The sequence below is a fragment of the Ahaetulla prasina genome, chromosome 7 (genome assembly GCF_028640845.1).
Source record: "Ahaetulla prasina isolate Xishuangbanna chromosome 7, ASM2864084v1, whole genome shotgun sequence".
NCBI lineage: Eukaryota > Metazoa > Chordata > Lepidosauria > Squamata > Colubridae > Ahaetulla > Ahaetulla prasina.
In genome coordinates this window covers 75451416-75464450 of record NC_080545.1, presented here as the reverse complement: position 1 = coordinate 75464450, position 13035 = coordinate 75451416, and the positions used below count along the sequence as shown (strand labels likewise).

The 13035-nt window shown below is 39.3% G+C and overlaps 1 protein-coding gene across 1 annotated transcript in view; it reads right to left on the bottom strand.

Annotated features, from left to right (window-relative positions):
- The window catches only part of PAH (phenylalanine hydroxylase), a 56620-nt gene that overhangs the window by 34622 nt on the left and 8963 nt on the right, over window positions 1-13035 (bottom strand). The window contains exon 3 of the mRNA XM_058191427.1: window positions 2668-2851. Within this exon, the coding sequence (XP_058047410.1) occupies window positions 2668-2851 (184 nt within the window). The remainder of the gene's footprint in view (window positions 1-2667; window positions 2852-13035) is intronic.

Sequence of the window (13035 nt, the reverse complement as noted above, 5' to 3'; positions counted from 1 at the left end):
AGTCTCTTATCATTTTAGTTTTCTAAAAATGTCTCTGAGGTTTTGCGAAGCCCTGAAGCATTTTTAACATCAGAAAACGATTAGATGGGGCAATTCATACTTGAGGCTGCTGCTTTGTTTTGTACTATAGTAAAATAAAGTCTCCTTTGAGCTGTTAATGGCTAGATTCTTATAGCACACCTACTCAGGTCTGTCTCAATCTCACTTAGAGTGTGACACAAACTCAGCCAAAGTGTGAATACTCAAATGTTAAATGTGGGTGTAAGAATTCTGATCATAATAGAGATAGACTTCTGGTTTATAAACAGACAGTTCTCTTAAAAGCGAGGTGGGTGGGAAAATCTTCCTTGCTGTGTGATTGAGGAAAGTGTACCACAAACAAATGTTAACCGCTCTATGATATTCCTTAGATTAATGATCATGTTCTTAGTGGGCAAGATACCCTCTCCATCACTATCAATTTGCCACCAAGATTGAATACATTTCACCATCTGCCCAGCTCTTGTGCAGTTGCTGTCTTACTATCAGAAGCCAATTGGGCTAAAATAGTTCAAACCTTGGACCATTATCCAGTTCTATTTACTGGTATGTGTTTGTGTTTATTGCAGGCTTTTCATTTTTAATGAAAATCATTCCAGTTTCACAAATATATGCTTATTCATTTAATTTAGTCTCTGATTATACATTTATGACTGTAGTCCACACAGAGAGAGAGAGAGAGACACACACATGGACAAACCTAGTAGAGTGTGTTTACAGACATCTAAAGATACAACAACACATCTTTAGATCTGGAAACATATTGGTCATCTTGAAAAATATTGATCAAGCTGGCTATTAGCAAATCATTTGAATGGTCTTACTCTGTGGATTGGAAGTTTTTTGTTAGTAGTATACAAGGATTAGAAACAGAAAAGAATATTCCTTCTGGATTGTCAGACCCACTGCACCTTTTAAAATATATTATTTGTGTGAACCTCAGCTTTGACTGTAACATTACCATATATTAAATCAGTGTTGTACACTTCTGTGTAATCCGGTGAGGATGTGTCTATGTACACACGCATTTGTTAGTATTTCTTAAATACTAATCCTAACCTCCATAGGCTACAAGGGACCTAAGAATGATCCAGTGGTATTGCTAGAGCAGTAATAGTTTTTGCCTCTTTTTGCATTTTCAGTGTTCATAAGTTCATAAGACTGTTCCATCAAATGCATATGTTATTCAATATGTGGGGGAGGGAGGGATTTCAAAAAAGTACAACTGTGTATCTGGCCACCCAACAGATTGGGATAACCTATAAAATCAACAAACAAACAAAACTCAGTAGTTTTATATGTTGGTTTTATAGACCATCCTGATCTGTTGGGTAGATTGTGACACTGTAAATTCAAGGCTGCAGAAAAGTGGACCATGTATAACCTCTGGGATGTGGGTAGCATATCCTGGGTATTTTTTGTTGCTGCTGCTGTTGTTTTAAATCATGATATTGATCTGCCCACAATGTTGTTTCATCTTAACAGACTTATCTGAAAATACAACTAATTTATTTCAATGGATCTTACTAAGATGAGTTGCATAATTGCCTCCTAGTAGAATCGTCTCCCTTTTTTCTTTCCTTCCTTATTCTTTATGCCAGAATTATGATAAAGAGGGAACTTTTACTTTGGCCTCCAAAAGTAATTAAACTTTCAATTTTAACTTATTGTGGCTCCCTGACAAGCCATAACATTTTGCCTGTCATGTTCCTTTCCTTTTTTTCCCTTTACAATGTCATGGGTAGGACACAAAAGAGAGGATAAGCAGATTATAAGGATTCATTTCAGGAAGATATTATTCCCCTTTCATGTTGCTCCCAGGAAGGAAAAAGACACAGCAGACCTAAAGCATTTTAAACCAACCTTTCCTGAAATCCTATTAGGATCACACCTGCCATCTAAAGAAACCATGATCAGAAGATTTGGATGAATGTACACAAAACAAATGCTCACTAAACATGTAAGTTCCCCTGACTATATTTTCTTCTAGATTCTATCTAGTGAATACAGGTAAGTCATAGATTAATAATTATGAATAATGAATGTAGTCTTATTCTAATTCTTTGACTAAGGCCTAGTAGAATTAGGAAGTTATACACAACTTTGAATTTTTATGTTTTCTTCTTATGAATGTGGCGTAATAAGTTGTCTAGATAAAATAACTAGGATAAAATGATAATCAATAGGCCAATAAAAAAATAAGTGTAATTGGAACTAGAACTCAGGACCAATTGATCTAGTTTGTGTCTATATCTGTCTTATTTGCAATCATTCATGAATCTGTTTGATCTAGTTTCTGTATCACTCACAAGGACAGAGTGTAATCATTAATATATTTTAATAACTAAAATGTTTTTTTTTCCAAAATAACTCATCCGAATATGCATTTTAACATATTTATTTGCAATATGCACATTTCAGAATATCACAAAGGAACATCACAAAGGATTAAAAGTGAAAATATATCCTCCATCATTTCTTTGTCTGAAAAACTTGAATCAGTTTTTTGGCTGGCTGGCTGGCAGACCTTACAAATGCAAGCCAACTAAAATTCTTGAACACCCCTTGGTAAAACCAGAGAAAACTTCTTTTTACAAGAATTGGTTATTGTGAAACCTTTTCTCTTACCTGCATCTTTCCTCTTTTCACGGGAAAGTTCATGAACATTTGCTCTGATGTCATCTCTCAAGGTCTTGATGATATCTGGAAGGGCAGAAATATTCTTGCTCTCCAAATTAATGAAAAATTCATATTCATCTTTATTCAGCCGGGAAGGTCTGGATTCTATGTGAGTCAAGTTTATCCCCTTTTCCTAAAATACAATGAAATAAATAATACCTGGTTGGTTTTTTTTGCAGGTGCCCTAGAAAGTGATCTGTGCAAAATATGGTGCGTAAAAAAATATTAGGGTGTAAAAAAAAACCTTTATTTGTTTATAAAATGTTCTAGCTATTTTTTAAAATAAGAATGTTTATTTAAAATGTTGAGCCCCACACAAAAGAAATTGATAACTGAGTTATACAACTATAACTGTATAGGCCTGCAAATGCTATTATAATAAACATTAAGTTGATACCTCAGCAAGATGTGAATATAATGAATGTCCTACCTTTCTTTATGCCTACTATTAGACCAGTGGTCATTAACCTCAATGGCTATTTGGTACCATTCAGCTCAGAGAAAGATGTCTCTGTGGTCATGTGGCTGGCATGACAAAACATTGAAGATGCACGGAACGCTTTTATCTTCTCACCAAAGTGGTTCCTATTTTTCTACTTGCATTTTTTATGTGCTTTCGAACTGCTAGGTCGGCAGAAGCTGGGACAAGTAACGGGAGCTCACTCCCATCATGCGGCGCTAGGGATTCAAACCGCTGAACTGCTGGCCTTCTGATCAACAAGCTCAGCGTCATAGCCACTGAACCATCGCGTCCCCTAGGTAATACAGTAGAAGGCCCAAATGTGACACAGATATGTGACATAGTATAAGTTACTATCCAGCAAACTATGAATACTTCGAATCTTCTTGGGCAGTATGAAAGATGGCAAGTAGCTCCATTTCAATAGTTGTTTTGAGTTGCAGTCTTGTCACATATATGATGCTTAATGGCAGGAATATGTCATTGCAGTTTCTCGTTGGTATATTTTTAATTAAAAGAATTTAACAATATTAAAGATCAGGTGGGGCAGGTCTGAAGAAGGTGGGGCAGCTCAAAGAAGGTAGAACCAGGAATAAAGACCCAGAAGGAATATATACTTACTCTATGCTAAAATTACATTTCTTTTTATAGTCATGGTCATGAAAAATGTCTACTTGAAAGACAGCTACAAAAATGAATCAAGCAATCAGTGATGTGTGGTTTAAAATATCATGAATACATAACAACACCAATAAATATAGGCTGGTGGTGATTCCCCCACCCCCACCCCCCAGAGCTGAATATTAAATATATTCAAGAGCAGAGAGAGGCAGAGAGAGAAATTCAAAAGGACCATCTGCTCAGAAACAATGTACACTATTGGATGTGTCCTTTCTGAAGTTCTAAGCAATGGGCACCAAAGATGGGCTAAACTGTTTGGCCAGATACCAACACAAGAAGTTGAAAAGGTCAGAAGTGCATTCAAATCCCCTGGCACAGGAAAGAGATCCTCCTAACAGAGATGGCCTCCATGCAAAGACCTCTATTAACCAAGCTGAGCCCTGAGGTCAAGTTGTTTTAGCTCTCCAAAGATCTGTACTGGTCACAGACAATGCTTTGTATTTGCTATTTAATTAGGTGCTCACAAATCATTAGAGGGCTCCAGAGCCAGGGAAGGGTGAAGTTTAAATTACTCTATGTAAGATTTATTATGATCAAGACCAGGCCCTAAAACTCACAGTCTGCTCTAAGCAAGAATGCTACAATTTGCTCTAAGCAAGAATACTACATTTAATTATAATTCCAATAATTCCATCTTCGGCATTAAGATTTGGGATTTATAGCGAGATAGCAAGAATCTTTCCTTCAAGAAGTAATAATATTTCATGAAATTAATGACCTGAATAGAGAATGCTAGATGGGAATGTGAAAATTTTATCTTCATTTCTGCTAGTATTCCTCCATTGACCATGGAATCAGTTGTAAAAAAATTTGTGCTAGAGAAAAGTTGCTGTCTCCACCATTTTTTAAAAAAATAACTGGTAGAAGCCAATGATCAAGGGGTCATGGAAGGTGGCAAATTATTAACCCCTCTATACAGGTGCATGCTTGATTGTTATTAAAGATATACTAGGGAAACAGGATGCCTGCATCTTGAAATCTATACTTTCCTAGTCATATAATCTGAAGACAAGTTGCAGGAACAACACAACACAACACAATTCTTACCAACTGGATCTGTAGTTTTTTTATTGTGTTCCAGTGGTGAGTTTCTACTGGTTCACCCCGGTTCGGGCAAACTGATAGTGGCAGTGGCGGGAGGCTCCGCCCACCCACCCGGACATCATTACGGATACGCTGTACATGTGCAGAAGTGCACACGAGCAAAGTGAGTGCACGCACATGCGCGCTCACAGTTCTGAACCGGAAGCGAAGGTAAGTGGAACCCACTACTGTTGTGTTATGATGTGGTGGATCAGATGGGAAAAGTCTATCAAATTTATGATACTCAAAGAAATTGTGGGAAATATAAATAGATAGCCAGATCCTTTCATTTTTAAAGTAGCCAGCTGGGAAAAACTGTTGCAAGCATCAACCAGTCAACTATCTGCATCACAGAGCACTGTGGATCAATGATCTAAACAGATAAGAGGCAGCTTTCTGTCTTCAGTTTTTTTCTGCTTTTATGTGGCAACAAAGTTAGGATGGCCACATGTGCATTTCTCATTTTGAACAGTAACTAGAGGATAGTTATCTTGATAGAAGATAATCTTTGTAGCTCAGAATTGAACTGTGGGGTCCTTAGTGCTCTCTGAGCTTGGTTGTTGTCTTGCAGATGTTTCATTACCAAACTAGGTAACATCATCAGTGATAGTAGGAAATGTGGTTTGCTCTCGTGTTAGCTTGTTTGAGTAGACAAGCTAACTGTAACACTCAGGCATTCAAAACATTCAGACAATCTAGCTAATAGGAACTACCAAGACCACGCCTATCAACATTGACAGGGTAAGCCACTACTATATAAAATGAGAGCAAACCACACTCCCTACTACGACTGATGATGTTACCTAGATTGGCAATGAAATGTCTGCAAGAAAACAAACTCAGATAGCACCAAGGATCCTGCAAGGTACTTGATTTGAAATTTAAGCCTCAATTCCATGCTAGATTTTCCCACTTATTCACTTTCCCCATAAAGAAAGAAAATCAAGGAGCTTCATGCACAATCCAAAAATCCCATTCATCTGTCTTGGTTTGGAGGGAGATGGATTTTTTTATCACTTCCAGTAAAGTCTATTATACTTTTTATTTTTTTTATCAGTTTATGATGTACATTTACGTTAAAGGCCATGAGAAGAGTTTGAGAAGAGCTGGTTTCAAGCTCTCAGCATTTCTCACTTCTATATATTTTTTGCAATTTTTTATTCTCTTGTCAAGAAATCAAGTGGTAACTTTGGGGTGTATCTGATTTATTTGCAATATCAATGGTATTTCTGATAAAATATTGATGATCAGCAAGATAAACAAATATATTTACTTTTGTGTGCTGACATATAATCTTTTCTTCCACTATGCTTCTCAGCCCCTACCTCTGTGAATTCAATAAATACCAAGTTCTGGGGAAAAAAATTAAATCAAATTCTTATCAAATTGTCTCTGCTGATTTCATAATGTTTGGTGCCCATGTAGAAAAAAGTATCAGATTTGGTTTTTTTAAAAAATGCAGATATACTATTTAAATTGAATTGTAAAATTTGACTCTGATTTTAGAATACATGAATCCAGCAGATACATAATACCTTTCTTAATAAACATCCTAACCATTCCTTTTTTTTCCTCTTGTAGAAAATTCTGCATTATCTTTGAAGGTACATATAGTTTTGCATTTCCCACAGCAAAGGAACAGGTGGTTAATTTTTAACCAGTCCAAACAAACACATTTGATCTTGGAGTTGCTCTGAAATTCATGTACAAACACCACTCCCCTCTGAAAAGGCTCAGCACATGATCATCACTTTCTCTGTTGCTAAATTATGCTGCAAACATGAGTATTTCAACTAAAGCAAACATTGTTGGGTTCATCCGAAATGCTGACAGGTAGTTTACTGCTTTTATACTTATGTAATGAAGGGGAGAAAGGGCAGCCATCTTTCTTAAATGTCAGTGGCTCAGTGGCTAAGACGCTGAGCTTGTCGATCAAAAGGTTGGCAGTTCAGTGGTTCGAATCCGTAGTGCCGCGTAACAGGGTGAGCTCCTGTTACTTGTCCAAGCTTTTGCCAACCTAGCAGTTCAAAAGCACGTAAAAAATGAAAGTAGAAAAATAGGAACCACCTTTGGTGGGAAGGTAACAGCATTCTGTGTGCCTTTGGCATTTAGTCATGCCGGCCACTTGACCACGGAGATGTCTTTGGACAGCGGTGGCTCTTCAGTTTTGAAACGGAGATGAGCACCACCCCTTAGAGTTGGAAACGACTAGCACATATTTGCAAGGGGAACCTTTACTTTTTTAACTTTCTGCATGTTTTTATACTAGAGGTGCAAAACAAGACCTCCCCCAGAGACTCCCTTCAGAAATCAGTGACTCTTTTTGCATTTTTGGAAACACGTCAGAGGAAAAGCAGCTACGTTGGGCAAAGCCTTAAGTCAGGGGTGTCAAACTCGTGGCCCGCAACCAAATGTGTCAGGCGCTGACCACACCCACACCCAGTTTAGCGAAAGGGGAAAAAGTCACAATATGTCACGTGATGACGCCATGTTGATATGAGTTTGATACCTCTGCCTTAAATTAAAAACATTTATCCCACATCAAGAATAAGGACCCCTTTTTTCAGTTGAGGATGCAGATAATCTAAGAAAGGCTGCTTGCTACTGGTAGGTGGAGGCCAAAGCCATGATGGGTGTGGCTGGGTCCAAAATGGAGGAGGAACTAACCTTTTTTTCACTTTTTTTTCTTTTCTTTCTTTTCTTTTCTTTTTTTTATCTCTTCTTTCTCCCTGCCAATGGTCTATGCTGTCCTATTTAAGAACATTTTTTAGGCCGGGCGCATGCATGGAAGGTGCGCATGTGAAGAAAGAGGATGCGTGGAAGGCCAGGCACATGTGTGAAAGGTGCGTGCGTGGGGCGAACCGATGGTAACAAAATATGAAACCCACCGCTAGGTCTAAGCTATCACTTTTACCTGAGGTTTTGAATGGCAGGATGAAGAGAACATTTAAAATTAACTGAGGGGCAATTGTAACAATTTCACTAAACGCATCTTATTTTAAAGGGCCTGCATTTGTGAAAGTCTTTCTTTCCACCCTTCTGTAACAGATTTTCAAAAGTTACTTTAAAAAAATCTTTTCTTTTTGGAAAGATTTTGGTTTTCAAAGGCCTGATTTAGGCAACTAATTTTTAACGGTCACCGGCTTAATTATTTCTAAAGCTACGGTTTTGTGGGAATGCTGTTGTTTGTTAAAACTGAAATTTTTAATGTCATTTCAATCTTTTTAACAATAAAAGCAGGGTAAAAAAACTTTCAATAAATATTGTTACACATGGTATTGTGAAAATGTGTGACCCAAGTACATAAATAATTCTGCTATCTCTTTAAAAAATCCCCTCTCTGCCTTCTCTACAATCCTGAGAGAAAAACTAAATGGCACCAGTGGAAATTTTCAATCCAGAAACTTCCAGAAGGTGGAAAAATATCCTCCCAGTTAAATGTTCTGCTCCTTGTTCCATGATAACTATTGTTTTTAAAATTAAATCTATGCCAAGTAATGGCTTCCTTCCAATAAACACAGTATATATATTTGACCCTTATTTTGTTGACATGATGGGGGCGCAATACCTCAGTGATTAAAGATGTTGAGCTTGTTAACTGAAAAGCTGACAGCCTGGGTTCGAGATCTGAGGGCTGGTGCTATGAGGTGAGTTCCCATTACTTGCCTCAGCTCCTGCCCTCCTAGCAGTTTGAAAGCATGCAAATGTAGTAGATACATAGGTTCCACTTCGGTGGGAAGATAATAGCATTCCATCCACCTCAGTGTATAATCATGCTGGCCACATGACCACAGAAGTGTCTTTGGACAATGCTGGCTGCCTTGGCTAACAAACGGAGATAAGTACACACACACAAACACACACACACACACACTGAGTTGGAAATGACTGGAAAAGAGGCAAGTAGGCTATGAATACACACACACACACACACACACATACATATACATACATACATAAATATACATGCTTACATAAACAAAGAAGGCTGTGCGTTGTCTATGACTTTTTGGTAAATTATACAGAATTTCTGGGAGCCATGTCATCTATAATATAAATGTATTATAATATACACAACTGTGTGAAATTCGTAGCTGTCAGTTCTTGAACTTGTATTAGCCTTCCTTATTTTTATGATTGGTTATACAATCAGCCAGATGTTTGGATTTAGAAGTTTTATCCCCCTACTGAGTTTTATCCACCTATCAAGTCCCTTCCCAAGGACTTGGGGAAATTATTATTTTGCTACAAGCACCTGTGGCTGGAAGCTAAAACAAGTGGGCTTGCTTTATTGACTGCTGTGAAATGAAATAGGGTTGAGTCACATGAGGGATAAATAAATTCTGTTTAATCTGTAAAACTTTACTTTAAAAATCAAAGGCCATACTTTCAAGCCTATAGAATGCTCTTGGTCAGTTAGCCCAAACTGGTGCCTTTAAACATGCTGGATTACAATTTCCCATAATCTCTAGCCAGCACAAACAATGAAAGAGCAAAACATTGAAAGGATACCAGTTGAAATATATAACATATTGCTGAAATATATAACATTCAAAAGTCTGTGGCCTCTGTGGCTCAGACTGGTAAGACAGTCTGTTATTTTTTTTTTTTTTTTTTTTTTTATCCAAAAAGTTTTTATTGGTCAAAAAAGGTTTATACAAATACATATCAGGTATGGTAAATTTTCATTTTTCTTATACAAGATAAGAATTTTACTCAAAATTTTAAACACATACAACAGCCATATGGCAAGCAGGTGATACGAAGTAGCTAAGTTTATCAATCTTACATACGCAATAAAGAAGGGTCAAGAATAATCAGAATATCATACAAAGGAGAATAAGGAAAACCAACACAATACCAAATATCATTGTCACTTCCTAGTTTTGGATCTCAGAACTCTGGGTTCAGCCTGACCCAACTCCAGGGCCGCAACAGCGGCAGCCGCCTCCCCATGGTCTATAACCTCCCCTTCTTCAACTCCTGGGTCATCTAATTCCAGGAGGGCTTTGTGTTCCTCCACGTAGGCCGCAGCCTCCGCAATTGTACTAATTTTTTTCGTAATGCCCTCCCGGAAAATCATCAATCCCTCTGGCATCAGCCATCTGAAGCCTACTCCCTTCTGGTACAATTTGCTTGACAAAAAGTAATATTTCTTTCTCATTTCACGTACCTGTCTGGGAATCTGCCTCAGAATGGCTATCTCCTGCCCCTATAAGTCAGTGCCCCACTCCTATGTTTTCTAAGAATTTCATCTCGCCTCTTCTCACAAATTTGACATGAACCTCTCTAGGAACTGCATGCGTGCGTGCATATTTTGAATTAACTCTATAAGCTCGATCCACATCCCAATTCATAAAGTCAACACCTCTCCCAAGAAATTCTCCCAACAGTTAGTCACACCATCTCTCAAGTCTTCTTGGTCCACTTCTTCCAGATTTTGAAACCTAAGGAAATAAGACATTTTATCCATCTGTAGTCCAAGCACAGCATTGCCTGTCGTCTCCTCTCTTTTCTGCACTGCCCGCATCTCTCCCTCCAGACCTTCCACTTTCTGCTTGTTTTCTGCTGAGACTTGTTGAGTGTCCTTTAAATCCTTTTGGATAGTCACAATTTCTGCTCTTATTTCATCCAGTTTCTTGTCCATATTAGATAACTTTTCCAAAATTCTCCATTTCTCCAGCAGTTGGTCTCTGACCTTTGCCATTTAAAAATTTTTAAAATCCTCAGGCAAGCACAGTATCCTTGTAATTTCCTCCGGATCCACCAGGGGCACTCACAGGAGCAACGAGTCCAGAGTACAGTTAGTCAACCAGGAAGTCAAGGGAAGTGATGTCATCAAGATTCTCATAGTGAAGGCGGAAGCTGGACGCCACCATTGTTCCTCAGAGGAGGGGGCCTCAAACCCTCCCTCCTAAATTTCTCCATCACCTCTTCTCCAGAGCTCCACAAAACCGTAATCTTGTTATTTTAAGTTCTCCTCTCTCCAAAGTGATTCGAGCTCCTTCCAGTCGCAGGAGAGAAACCCCCGCACTCCGGAGCACTCCACCACATTTGCCGATATCTCCTTCCTTCTCCCTTCCTCAATTCTTCTCCGTTCCTGTTCGCCACCAGGCTGCTGCAATTATAAATCCAAAGCCCGGTGTCACGGGCACAGCGGCCCAGGCGACGACCAAAATAATGGCCGCGGCCTGAGGCCTCCGAACCCCTCCGAGCCTAGGACGCGCCAGCATCGGTCCCCCCAGTCCTGTATGTCGGCTGGGAGACCCCTGGCGAGCCGTCCGTGCGGCAGGTGTCCTTTTCGGAACACCTGGCCCCTAAGGGCCTCGGAGGCGGCCGGATTCGGACACTGGAGGCAGGAGAGGCACCTCCAGATGTCCGTTGCCACCGGATACCGGAAGTCGTCTCCAAGACAGTCTGTTATTAACACAGCTGCCTGCAATTACTGCAGGTTCTAGTCCCACCAGGCCCAAGGTTGACTCAGCCTTCCATCCTTTATAAGGTAGGTAAAATGAGGACCCAGATTGTTGGGGGCAATAAGTTGACTTTGTATATAAATATACAAATAGGATGAAGACTATTGCTAACATAGTGTAAGCCGCCCTGAGTCTTCGGAGAAGGGCGGGATATAAATGCAAACAAAACAAAACAAAACAAAACAAAAAACAAATGATGAACTCTTTATAATTAGTGCAAAGAAAGTTACATAAATGCACATATTTGGGTCTATTTAGCCCAGATTTGATTTTTCAACTTTCTAGTATTAAGTCAAGGCTGTTTTACATGCAGTTCCACAATATACCACTCAGACATAGGACTGTATTTTTCCCCCCAATGTCCATAATAATTTCTTGACAATCTCTCATTTGGCCCAAATTAATTAAATGGGCATTCAATATGACAAGCAGGAAGCTATTACAGAATGGAGAACAATATAATACAATATAGTACTATATTGTAATATAATACTGTACTGAAAAGGAATTGTATCCTACAAAATTCAGGCTGTCAGCTAGAAGAGGACAAATATTTGCTGAGCCAAAGGTTAGGATTAACTGTCACTTCCTAGTTTTGGATCTCAGAACTCTGGGTTCAGCCTGACCCAACTCCAGGGCCGCAACAGCGGCAGCCGCCTCCCATGGTCTATAACCTCCCTTCTTCAATTCCTGGGTCATCTAATTCCAGGAGGGCTTTGTGTTCCTCCACGTAGGCCGCAGCCTGCGCAATTGTACTAATTTTTTCGTAATGCCCTCCCGGAAAATCATCAATCCCTCTGGCATCAGCCATCTGAAGCCTACTCCCTTCTGGTACAATTTGCTTGACAAAAGTAATATTTCTTTCTCATTTCACGTACCTGTCTGGGAATCTGCCTCAGAATGGCTATCTCCTGCCCCTATAAGTCAGTGCCCCACTCCTATGTTTTCTAAGAATTTCATCTCGCCTCTTCTCACAAATTTGACATGAACCTCTCTAGGAACTGCATGCGTGCGTGCATATTTTGAATTAACTCTATAAGCTCGATCCACATCCCAATTCATAAAGTCAACACCTCTCCCAAGAAATTCTCCCAACAGTTAGTCACAACATCTCTCAAGTCTTCTTGGTCCACTTCTTCCAGATTTTGAAACCTAAGGAAATAAGACATTTTATCCATCTGTAGTCCAAGCACAGCATTGCCTGTCGCCTCCTCTCTTTTCTGCACTGCCCGCATCTCTCCCTCCAGACCTTCCACTTTCTGCTTGTTTTCTGCTGAGACTTGTTGAGTGTCCTTTAAATCCTTTTGGATAGTCACAATTTTCTGCTCTTATTTCATCCAGTTTCTTGTCCATATTAGATAACTTTTCCAAAATTCTCCATTTCTCCAGCAGTTGGTCTCTGACCTTTGCCATTTAAAAATTTTTAAAATCCTCAGGCAAGCACAGTATCCTTGTAATTTCCTCCGGATCCACCAGGGGCACTCACAGGAGCAACGAGTCCAGAGTACAGTTAGTCAACCAGGAAGTCAAGGGAAGTGATGTCATCAAGATTCTCATAGTGAAGGCGGAAGCTGGACGCCACCATTGTTCCTCAGAGGAGGGGGCCTCAAACCTCCC